Consider the following 12,300-nt stretch of genomic DNA (forward strand, 5'->3'; position numbering starts at 1 on the left):
TATGTGCACAGCAAAAGCTTTCCTCAGGATGAAGGCAGTACTGCTCTTTGCTTTACCCTGCAGACCACCTACCACATTTCCTTCCAGAGGTACCTGCAGAGCAGGTTGTTTCTGAGGCTGAGCTGTGCTTTGGTGTACACGTGTGATGTGTCTTCAAGAATCTGCCAGATTTGTGTGTAATGCCGTAAGTGCATGTTCATAACCATAAACTCTTCTGCTCTTCCTCTGCGGGGCAGCCCCCGTGTGTGGGTCACTGTCTGGCAGGACCCCATTTCCAGCTGTGGGGAGAGCCAGGAAAGCATCTGTCCTGATGGAGAACCACCACTGAAACTGTGCCTTGCTTTGCTCCAAAGCCCGGCTCTCCAGCTAGAGGGGCTGGTGCTCAGGAAGGTCCTACTGGGAGGGCCTTCTCCAGTTTCACTGTTGAGGAAAACCAGCTTGGAAGTATCTCCTGAACACTCCCACATCTGGCTGGATTCCAGCAGTTTGGGAGGCAGAGGATGGATGAGCAGCATGTAGAGGGAATGCTCAGGTCAAGAGGTCTCCAAGGACAGCAGCAGTATTTCATCCCTCTGGTGGTAGTAGACAATGGCAAGGGGAGTCAACATGTCTTATGCTTCACCAGCAGCATCTGACAAGCTGCAGCCCTTGGCAGTTTCTTGCCATCTCATTAAATAGCTGCTTTTAAGTTTACTTGCCATGCAGAGAAAGTAGTGGCTAAATGCAGCAGCTGGAGAGGAGAGGAGAGGAGAGGAGAGGAGAGGAGAGGAGAGGAGAGGAGAGGAGAGGAGAGGAGAGGAGAGGAGAGGAGAGGAGAGGAGAGGAGAGGAGAGGAGAGGAGAGGAGAGGAGAGGAGAGGAGAGGAGAGGAGAGGAGAGGAGAGAAAACAAAGAAGAAAGTGATTAGTTGCTCTTACCTGGATCAAACAGCCGTGTCAGACACAAAGTGGTTAGTTCTTGTTATCATATATTTTTAAAAGAATAATAACTTTAGAAAGAAAGCATGTTTCAATTGCAAGGAATAAGACATTTCATTTAAGAACACTCTCAGTTTGCTTTGGCTGGGTTTTGTTTGCATGCAAACTATTGGATGTGCTGGACAGAAACCCTACAGCACTGCAACTTGAATCTGTGTGCAGATGGGGAATAGTCAAAAAAGTGTGGAACTACTGCCCACCTCTTGTCACCTTGCCCTGAAATGGTTGATCCCATGTGTCCCTGGGAGAGCGCCAGGCTATTTGGATGGGCTAGAGGCAGGGCCTGTCCCAGCTGGTGAGAGCTAGCAGTGAGGAGGAGGGTGGGAAGCAGCTGAGGGAAAGGAACTCCGCTCAGACCTTCCCTAAGGGACAGTCACCTCACTGCCTGGATCTGGGCCTGCCTCTCTGTTGGCTGGTAGAGAGCTGGGAGGGAGTTACAGCCACAGAATCATAAAATCACTGAGGCTGGAAAAAACCTCCAAAATCATTGAGTCTAAGTCTTAAGCCATCACCGTCGTGTCCACCACTGAACCATGTCCCCAAGTGCCACATCCACATGCCTTTTGAACAGGAGGCTCCTTGCAGCTTTTCATTTTCTAGTGCTATTTCCCAGGCATGGGAAGGGGGAGTCTGGTCTGAGGATAATGGCATACTGTCCTTAATGAGGGAAAAAGGAGAATTAGAGGCCAATCAGGAATACTTCAGTTCCTGGAAGAAGTAATCAAGTAAGTGACTCACAAGCATTTAGAAAATAAAAAACACCCCCACAAAGTCACCGTGGGTCTGTCCAGAGCGAGCTGTGTCAGGCTGGTTTGATTCCCTTCGATGGCAGAGGAATTAATTTGGTGTGAGCTGGCAGCAGCCAGCCGTCCCTGCCAATCTGCAGATGCTGACCCCGTCTCACACAGCATTTGTACCAGCAAGCCAGGGGGACGGGCCTGTGTGAAAATGTGCCTGAGAACTTTCCTCTAAATGGATTTTCCTGACCTGGGGAGAGATAAAGAGGGATGTGTTAAAGGGTCCCTCCTGAATCCAGCTCTGCTCAGTGTTTCCATCTGTGGCTTGAGGATGGACTGGAGAAGAGGGTCCCCAGCCCCACACCAGCTGTGAGGGCAGCAGGCACAGCGAGGGCAGGGCCCGGATCCACGCCAGTCAGAGAAATGGCCTGGACACAGTAAGTGCTGCTCAGCAGGGACAGCCCCAACATGCCAGAGAAGGATTAATCAACTGCATAAATACACACTAGGGAACAACTCATTTTTCAGGGAAGGATGTGGTGGCTGCAGTGAGTCACAAGCGGCACAGGGGGAACATTGCTGCGGAGGGAACAAACACCACACAAGCAGGTGGGAGCAGAGTTTGTAGGGCTTCTGCTGATCCCATCACCTTTCTCTGCATGCATAAAACTGTGGTGAGGCTTGTGGCAGACTTTGGAGGCTGTACTTCAAGTGGAAAACCTGGAGAGAGTCCAGAGAACCATAAGACAGCAGGCGTGTTGATGATGGAGGTGTTCAGCAGGCTAATAAGTGTGAGAGGGCAGCAGTTCAGCCTAAGACAGACTCAAATAACACCAGGAAGGACCTGTGTGGAAATCAGAAGACATTTTTCCTCCGGTAAGGTCAAAGTACTGCAGAGGTGGAAGGCAGGGTCTGCTCTCTCTGTCCCTGGAAGGCTTTAAGGGAGCACAGACCCATGTCTGTCAGGGACAAGGTGGGACACAGCAAGAGACTGACTGACCTGGGGGGTCCTGTCCCACCCTCCTCTCCTCTAGGGCGCCCTTTAGCAGGATAATGTCCCAGAAGGAAGATGAATGGAATGCAGTTCTGCTGTCACACAATCACTTTGGGCAGCACCACAGAACAGGGTATTTTCTCTGCTAATTAAAACCAGCTTCCAGCGGGCCCCATTGGACACCAGAGAGATCTTCTTTAAGTAGCCATATGACTTTGGGAACTGTCCTCTGCAGTACCTGCTGCCTGAAGGCAAAAAGGCAGAATTACAAGGGAGCACTTAATTCTTCTGCCAAAACCTGGCTGGGCAGCGCTGCTGCAGTGTGCTCTCCTCAAGCCCCTCGCCAGCTCTGCGGGGACCATTACTGGCCATTGATGGAGAGACGGGAAGACTGATTCATCATCAGAATTCGATTTTACTCAGGTTTTCTAAGCCTTATATACCATTTCAGCGAGGTTAATAATTTCTACTACAATAATTAGGTTAAAAGATCATACAAGCAACTTACACATTTTACAACATCTTTATCGTAGGGGGTTGATTGAATCTTTTCCCTTAAGCAGGTTTAATCCCATCTTCTCATAAGCTCAAAGTTCTGTTTGTCCTTGCCGCGGCATCCTAGTCACCAGACTAGTTATTCTAATTAAGTCTGTCTTACTCTCGGTCTTGTATATTCCCACAGACCACGCACAGGGCTGAGGCACACCAGAGCTAATTAGCTGGCCAAAGCCAACAGGAAAACAAGCCTCCTAAGGCTCTGCAGGCAAAGCCCCCTCAGCTACAGGTACACCTTGTCGCCACCCACACCTGCACTAGCCCCACTGCACGGAATGAACACAGCGGAACGGGTCTCCAGGAACGCCCTGCCTGCTCAGAGCCCAGTAGAAAAGGTTGTGTGCCATTTCTTGACAGAGAAGCCAGAGAAATGATGTAGTCATATCACCCTGACGTGGCACAGGGGACACAAGTCAGGGACTGTTTGTCCAGGCATTGTTTTACCTCTGCTGAAAGCAGCCAAGAAGCCAAGGAAGCCCTCCCTCAGCTTTCGGCCTCTGAGTGAATGATGTGCTTGGCTGCACCATCGCTCTCAGGTTCACTGGATGGAGACTTGGGCAGACTCTTGGGGCTGATTGCCAGCCAGCAGTGAGAACTCACCTGTAATCATGCCATCCTTGTCGCTCCTTTGCTAATTACTGTGTACAGCCCCTGCCAGAAGCCAAGCAGATGATTGCAGTGTCGCTGTATGCTCGGGCTCCCAGGGAAAGCATCACGGAGCCTCTCTGCTCTGCAGGGGCCCTGCTAGGGCAGGTGACACAGCTGTCCTGGGAAAGAAAGGGGAGCAGGAGGCCCAAATCAACCAGTAACCCTTCATGAGAGGAAGAAAATTCCAAGGACAAATTGCCTGCTTAGACCTATTACACTTGTTAAAAAACTCTAAAAAGAGCTGTCCCCCAAACTAGGCCTGAGGAAAGCAGTTAAAATATCCTTTTTTTTTTTTTCAGTTTCCGACCAAATGCAGTGGTAGGGCAAGCTCTTAAAACACTGCAGGAATGTTAAGTAGCACCAGTGTTTGCAGCACCCAGGCAGGCTGAGGCACGCTGTGGTTGTGAGTTACCTGTGGGCACCAGCAAACTGAGCAGGGAAGCTGCCAAAACCCCTTCAGGTGTAGTTTTCCCAACTCTGGGACTATGAATGGTATGCCATGAGCCCTTTGGTAAAGTGTGATGTCTTGTTTGATGCCTTCCTTCAGTGGCTCCCCTCCTGTCAAACCCACAAAATGCCAATAGCCCACAGGAAATAGTTTCTGGGAGCATTGCTCAGAAGTGTTAGCCCGGCTTGGGGATGGAAAAGCAGATGAGGATTCCTCCATCATCTTTAAACAAGAGTCCCAGAGGAAATGATCCACTTCAAGTACAAGGATTTTAAGAAATATTTAGCCCTGGTGTGAATGTCTGATGGTAGAGCAGCTGTTCTCTGTTTACTCTGCAGCCTCAGTTGGTTCATTCTCTTCTGGTTCTCCATGTGTTTCAGATATATCGTCTACAGTTACATTTCTCCCTCTCTCTTTCTTTCATGTTCCTTTGCCTCCTTTTGTTCACCATCAAAGTCTCACAAGGTAAGTTTGTTTCTGTTCTTCCCCCTCCTCACGCTCTGAGGCGGTGTCCCACGGAGAGCAGCGAGCCCTGGTCGAGGCAGGACACCTGGAATTCACTTTGGCCAGTGCCGCCCACTCCCAGCCCAAGTCCAGCCATGTGCCTTTACATGTGTGTGTCCAGCTGTCTGTGTGTCTGTCCTGTGGCTGCACAGCCCCAGGGATGCTGAAAATCTTCACACAGCATTGAAATGCCCCTGGGGATGCCCCAAAGAGCAGCGCAGGAGCCCGTTTCAGCACTGAGAGCGTCCTGAAGCCACCCTCTGTATGAACCCAGTCCCAGAAGAACAGCCTATGCACAAACTGGGTTATTTTTGCCTCAATCTTTCATGCAATGGCTTAGAGGAGAAGTGCAATTTCAAGTAAACCTGATTAAATCAGTGACTGTGTGCACAGGCCCACTTAATCCTGAACCCAGAGCTGTCTGTTCTACAGAAGGGCACCTCAATTTCATTGCAGACGTATTAATGTAAAGCTGCTTTGTGCAGAACAGCTATTCCTCTGCAAGAAATGCAGTAACTATTTTCACATTGGATAAATTAAGTCTGAAGTGTTCTAATAAACAAGTGTAGCATAGAACAGGTCATTTTTTGGCTTATGGTCATGTAAAGAGATAGGCTTGGCCACTGTAGCTTCCTTCCAGCCAGTTTCAACACCAATAGCCAGACTGAAAGGATTCCTTAATCTCAATACTCTTACTTTACCTGAAGATTTAAGGCAGGCCCCACCTTTCTGCTCCATGGGATTGTTTGATTTTTTAAACTCTGCTCCCAAAACAAATCAAACTGATGCCGTAGACAAGCCCAAATTACAAGTTTCCAGCCAGCTCACCTTGCTTTCAGAGCTGACTCACGCTTAAAACATAAATGCATGTGAAATCATCGTTTTGCCCCCTAGAAAAAGCTGTTTGAAAGAGATGACAGTCTTTCTGTTCAGCTGCACACAATAGGCAGAAATTCAGTCAAGTGTCATTATTCTGTCCCTTGTGCTTGTTTAACAGCAGGAGATCCAGACTGCCAAACCTGGGCGAATGTGTGGGTTTTTTCCAAAGTACAGCAAAGTTCATTTGCTGGAGTCGATTCTTAGTTCAGAAAAAAGTCATTTAAAGATAGGGGTTCTGGCACCTGCTGGTATTATGTGTTCAGTTTTTGTAAGAGACTTACAAAAGCCTAAGATAACGGCTAGAAAGAAATATTACAAAGCATAAATGGAAAAGTGTTTGAAAAGTTAAACATTCTTCTGAGATCTGAAATTGCAGACTTATTTGAAATTCAAAATATAAAAATGACAGGGTACTTATATTATTTAAACTGAGAAAAAAAAACCCCGTCCAGATTTAAAAAAAGTTTTTTAGTTGAAAGATCTTCATTGTGGCAGGCAAGTAAGGAGAGTTTGTTTCTTTAATAAGGAGATTTTTTTTTTTTGCATTGATACAATCAGAATAACAAGCCCAGCTTCTCTTGAAAGGAAAGTGGGGAAACTTCTGGTGCAGTTATTGCAACTGCTTAGGGAAGTGTTAAAAATTCCGGTATTTTTCTCATCATCCTGTAGTAGCACAGGAGCTGCAGGTGCTCTCCTACTGCCCTTCCCTGCCCTAGCCCCCCAAGGGACGGAGCTGTCCCCTGTGGGCTTTGGAGCCTGCCCTCGTCTGCTGTGTGCAGGACAGTAAAGAATCTGGGGCCCCGAGGAGCTGTGGCAGGCAGCAGGACAGGCTGCTCGAGCGCTTGCAGCATCCGTGTGGCTGGAGCACAGTGGGGACCCCGAGGGCTTTGCTGTCTTGGTTGGGAAGTGCATCAAGCCTCGTGGCCACCGGGAGAGGAAAGGGCGTGAAGGAACAGGGATCCAGCCAGTTTCCTTGGTTTTGCTGCTGAAAAGATCAGTTTCCTCCAGGCCCACTGGATGTCTGCTGTGCCCTAACCTGTAAAGACACCTGGAATTCTGCTGGGCTGGAGCAAAGCAAGCGCAGAGCCAGGCAGTGAGAGTATCATTAGCTGTGTTTGGCATGTCAGCCTGCGATTCAAGGCATTCCCCTTCTCCTCCCAGAGGTGTTTGCTCCCCTGTGCAAACTGCAGTGCAAACTGGTTGCTGCTGGGGAGCACCGTCAGCAAAAGCCAGCGTGGGAACACAAAGATGGAGAGAGGAAACCAACCTCCTCCTAGCTGGCAGTGCTCTGGGGGGACGAGGCTCAAACACAAGCAGATCCCAAGGAGAGACGCATGTCAGATGCCCGAGCTACCAGGGCAGCATTTGGGAACAGCCGTGTCTCTGGAGCAGGATACAAGGGCATCCACTTCCCCTGCGCTGCAGGAAAACACACTCCAGAAAAGTTTTAGGTTACTGGGCTGGAATTGGTGACCACTGGTACCTGCTGTGCCTTTACAGTCTCTTCAAGCAGAGGTGGCCGTGCCGGGCTGGTGGCAGGCGGGTGCCACAGCAGCAGGGCTGGCTGCCAGCATTCACACGTGCCCGGGAAGGTGGCGGCACCAGGCAGCTGCTGGCTGAAGCAGGGCAGGGTGGCTGCCCTGGGCAGCCTGGCCGTCAGGGGGAATGCGGCAGCCCCTCTGTTGTCCCACGGGGTTTTTGCCACTCCTGGTAAAGCAGGCTGGTGGCGTGTTTGAGCCTCACCAAGGGTCCTCCTTTGGAATTAACTCTAATCGTGTTCCCTTCCCCTCCCTCCTCACAGGCTGCAAGGAACAGGGGATCCCACAGCAGCTGTAGTGGCTGGGACAAGTATGGTCAGAGAAACACGGCGAGAGATTTCCTTTGGCAGCCGTGGGCCGCGGACCCTTTGGTTACCCTTTGTCTCTCTTCTTCTCCCCTCTGTGTTGTGTCCGTGTGTCTGCGCGGCTGACTGCCCGTCCAGCGGAGCGGAGATGCAGAGCGGCCGGCGCAGACCTGCACTGAGCAGCGGGGATGGGCCAGCACGGCTTGGCTTAGGACTGCGCCCGGCCAGCGCACGCTGGGCGGCCCGCGAGGAGGACGAGGGTGCCAGGACAAGGAAACAGCCTTGGGGAAGGTGGCACCTGGGCAGGCGGCTGAACCGAGGGAGGGGGAGATGCTGCTTTCCCTCTGCTCCCAGGGAGAGGTTGCTGAAGATGGTTTGCCTCCTTTTTATGCTCGCTGCTAAAGGGCGCTGGCCGTGAACATCAAATGCCAAGGAGCTATTCACAGATTGATGTACAGGATGTAAAAGCAAACCAGTGGTACTTTTTTCCCTCCCTGAGATTCCATCCGTGACTGCTCTGCTGTCTGTGTGTATATGATGTTCACAGAAGCTCTGTCCCCACAGATGTCTTGAGAAACGTGCTTGCTGTAAATCGTATTGTACCACTGAAGTCACTGGGGCCATTGCCTGCTTCCATCTGCTGCCACTGTGCAAAGAGCAGAGCTCCCACCAGCCCAGGGGACGCTTTTCCTAGCACAGGACTGGTGTCCTGCAGCACCTCACCTCTAGGGCAGCAAGTACAGCCTTGTGCTGCCAAAAGCCTCTTGTATAAAACAGTACTGGGGGAGCCAAAGAACGAGACTTTTCCTGCCCCTGAAAGGGACTTGCTGGCGGTGTCTCCATGCTTTGGAAACGGATCCCCTTAGAGTGCGACGAGTGCTCCTGGCTGAAGCAGCATCCCAGCTCTGCTTCCCCGGGTAAGTATCCAAAACGCCAGGATCACAACCTGGCAGTGCTTGGGAGCTGTTGTGGTTGGAAGGCCCGTGGCCAAACGGGCTGGGGCTGTATTTCATGGCTTGAGCAGAGTTGCAGTGGCCAGAGGTGGAGTGATCCCTCTGATCGCAGCAGGGCGAGAGGAGCTCGGGTTGGTGTCAGCACCTGGATGCTTTTCCTCTCCAAAAAGATGGCAGGAGGAGCCCTGCTGAAAGAAGGCAAAGCCAGGCTGCTCACACACAGGGAGGGCCCTTCCAGCCAGAGGAGTTTCACACAAACCTGCTGCCAAAACTGGGAGCCACCCAAGCGTGGCAGAGCTGAGACCCACTGCCAGCCCCTTGCTCCTGCCAAGAGGCAGACGGTGAGAAAGGGATGGCAGCAAACCCCACTGCCCTACAAGTGTCCAGCCTCTCCCAGTACCATGGTCAGCTTTCAACAAAGGGTTTTATTTTCCATGCAGAACAGGTCCTGTCAGCTAAAATACCTGCTGTTGTAAAGAGAGCTGGGCTGCCAAAAAACAGCAAGTGCCCCTGAGCTGCCCACCAAGGGAGGAGGAGAGCCCTGTGCTGGGCAGGGCACCTGTTGGTGATCCCACACAGAGCTGCTGGGGTAGGAAGCTCCTTTGGCGTTTTGGTTGCAAACCCCTGGCTTAGGCTCCCCACAGCCCCTGCTGTTCTCCTGATGCCTGGACACTCTCTGGACGTAGTGCAACACCTCTCTGCCCAGAAAGTCTCCTCCCTGCCAAATGCCCACACTGCACCATGAGCCCACAGCCTGTGGAAAGCATCAGTACCTCTTTGTTCTCCCTTCTTCAGGGCTAAGGACAAAGCAGCATCCGCAGTCCCAAATGACTTGTGGTGGGACAGGACCCCTCCAAACGATGCCCATTTATCCAAAGCAGGTGTCAGAAGGCATGACAGAGTTTTTTCACTTCACCCTTCTGTGGCTGTGCACTACAAAAAGCTTTGGGCTGTTTGAACAGGAGAAAGGGGCAGAGAGTTAGGAGCCTTGGGAGCACTAGCTTTCATTGTGAAGATGCTGGCTCAAGCATTTCTTCTGATCTCAGCAGTCTTAATTGGAAATATATATATATATATATATATATATATATATATATATATATAAACTAGGAGGCAAATTTGTAACACAATTAATTGTATATTTTATCAAGCCAGACTTCAGGTAAAACCTTTGGGTGCAGAAGGTCTGAAACAAGAGCAGCAAGTGTGGCTTAAGAGCAATATCTTCTGGTGCCTATGAAGTTGGGTTCACTTTTAGAAGGTGGATCTAAATGTGTAATGGACAGGCAGCACAAGAAGCCTCAGACTGGGGAGGATTAAACAGTGTATTGGTACAGCTCACAGGATACAGTAAGGAAAAATGACAGGTCTCCTAAGCAAACCCATGGCAGAGGCATAGGAATAACTCAGGCTGCATTTCTCTTGCCTCACACCCTAAGCTGTTGCTCGTACTGCCATGCTGGACAGACAGAAAAAGGTATTTACTATCACTATCCTGCATCCAAACAGGGATGCTGAGCCCCACTTTTTGGGCTGCTGCATAGAAAGTGAAGATCGTGACATGGTGCAGACAGGAAAACTTTGCATTCGTCATTTTAGAGGAAAAGAGATGAAAAACTATCAGTTTTTAGAGCAACACAAGCCGCACAACACAGGCAGCAGAGTCAAGGTTTCCTTGGAAGACAAGTACTAGCTGGTGCTTCTTGGTTAGCCCAGGGCTGGAAGAGCTCAAGAGGAAAAGCAGAACTGCCAGAACGCCAGGCTACAGTGAGCCGCAGTTACCTTGCTCTGCCAGAGAGAGGCTTGGAGGACAGCAGCAGCTGGAGAAAACCAATCAAGCAGGTGGAAAACCCAAGAGCCATCTGGGATCTGCAGTAGAGCCGGAGGATGGGTTCCTCAAGGTTACCATTGCCACGGCGATGGCCAAAAGGATTTCTGCTCACAGCGTTTGACCATTTCAAGTGTCTTTGCCCAAAGGGACTGGTTCAGGGAGTGGCCTGTGCTGTGCCATCCGCAGCTCTGGCGTGCTGGGCTGCACAGGTGTTACAGAACTGAGCTTCAGCATTTCCTGCGGGACAGATCGTCTCTGCTCCTCCATTTCCCACCTGGGTAAATAGGATCCTAGCCAGTGGCAAACAGGGAATCTGTAGCACACCTGGAAAACACCGTCACCAGCTGCTGCTGCCATCAGTGAGAACTCTTTTTTTGAGCTCTCTAACTCGCCCTGAAGCCACCCAAACCACGTGCCCGCTCAGCTGCAGCGAGTGCAATGCCCAAGAGCAGTGGTCACCCCTCACCTTTGCCAGAGCAGAACGGCTGAGTCAAGTGCACGCACCAAACAGTGCCTAAGCATCAAGTTCACTGTGCTGTGGTGGCAGGACAGGTGTGCAGGAGCCCCTGCAGGCATGGATCACAGGCTGTGGATAAAAGGAACCAGGCAAAGCCTTCGGCTGCAGAAGCTCTGAAGCAGGAGCAGCAAGTGTGGCTTAAGAACAACTTCTGGTGCCCGTGAAGTTGGGTTCACTTTTAGAAGGTGGATCTAAATGTGTAGTGGACAGGCATCACAAGAAGCCTCAGACTGGGGAGGATTAAAGAAGCTGACATTTTCACTGGGCCTAAACTGCCAAAAGTTTCACCTCCTGTGGCATCAGATGTCAGATCAGCAGCTGATGCTCCATCCTAGACACCCAGCACCTGCACAAAAGGTCCCCTGGGAACAAAAAGGGGCAGAATAAGCTTCTCATCAGCATCACCAGGGTTTTGCTGACCTTTTGGGCCACACTTGGTGCTGTCTGTCTCTGTGCTCTAGTGAGGATGGGAGAATTGGATTGGCTGGGAAAGGATTGAATGGAAATGCTGCCCTCCCTGGGATGACTGCAGGTCTCTGAGAGCATCACTTTGGTTAGGTCTGGGTGCTGTCTGCATTTATTGCATGAGGGAGTTTGGTACTGCAGTGTAGCACTGCACAGACGAGGTCTGGGATTTAAAATTTACTTTCAGCTTTTCCTCTGTAAAATTTTTTCTGATCTTTAACCTTCTTATTGAATTGGGGAAGCCAAGAAAACACTCAATGCACCATTTCAGAGGCTCCGAAATCTGTCAAATGACACTCAGGACAAAAAGCCTTATTTTTGCCTGTTGTGGTGATTTGCTTAATTGATTTTAATTAGAAGGAGACAGTTTCTCGCTCTCTGCTTCAGGACAGGAGCCAGTTTATAGATTGGCCGTGCTCTCAGGCAGCCAGCATCAAATTGCATTTTCCCCGCGGCTGTCCTGCAGTAGTAATAACGATGATCAATCCCAATGCTTTTTCCAATAGAAAAAGCATTTTTTCCTGACTAAAACCAGCGCTGCCGAGCTCTGCCCAGCCCCAGGGTGAGCAGCAGCTGGGGACAGCTTCACTCGGGCACTGCTGAGCCCCTCACTTTGGCTTCAGCTCTGCCCACGGCAAGTCGTGGGGAGCTCCGAGACAGAGCCCAGGGCAGGGCTGCGGTCCCCAGGGGATTCTGCTCGTCCCGTCTTTGCTCTCGCACCTTCCACTGGGAGTTGGTTTTCCTCCTCTCACAAGAGCTCCGAGGGCTGTGGCCAGCTGGCAGCATCTGGAGGAGCGTGTCTGGTGGCCACAATCCAGGCACTGACAACAGCCACACAGTGAAGACACAGGTGCGAGTGAAAACTCTGCAGCTTTGCCGCACCGACCACTCCTTTCTTTCTCTCTAGGGTAAAACGAAGCCCTCGGCGCTTTCACACCTCTTTCCGAGGC

At 50.8% G+C, this 12,300-nt stretch overlaps 1 protein-coding gene across 2 annotated transcripts in view; it reads left to right on the forward strand.

Annotated features, from left to right (window-relative positions):
- STUM (stum, mechanosensory transduction mediator homolog) overlaps positions 1–7,763 on the forward strand; it is a 42,344-nt gene extending 34,581 nt beyond the window's left edge. Inside the window, exon 3 of one of the 2 annotated variants that reach the window (XM_066314377.1) lies at positions 7,723–7,763. In XM_066314377.1, coding sequence (XP_066170474.1) covers positions 7,723–7,763 — 41 coding nt within the window. Of the gene's footprint in view, positions 1–7,542 lie in introns of both variants that reach the window. The other variant, XM_066314378.1, reaches the window with a different exon arrangement.
- The last annotated feature ends 4,537 nt before the right edge of the window (positions 7,764–12,300 follow it).

This window comes from Sylvia atricapilla, chromosome 3 (genome assembly GCF_009819655.1).
Source record: "Sylvia atricapilla isolate bSylAtr1 chromosome 3, bSylAtr1.pri, whole genome shotgun sequence".
Lineage (NCBI taxonomy): Eukaryota > Metazoa > Chordata > Aves > Passeriformes > Sylviidae > Sylvia > Sylvia atricapilla.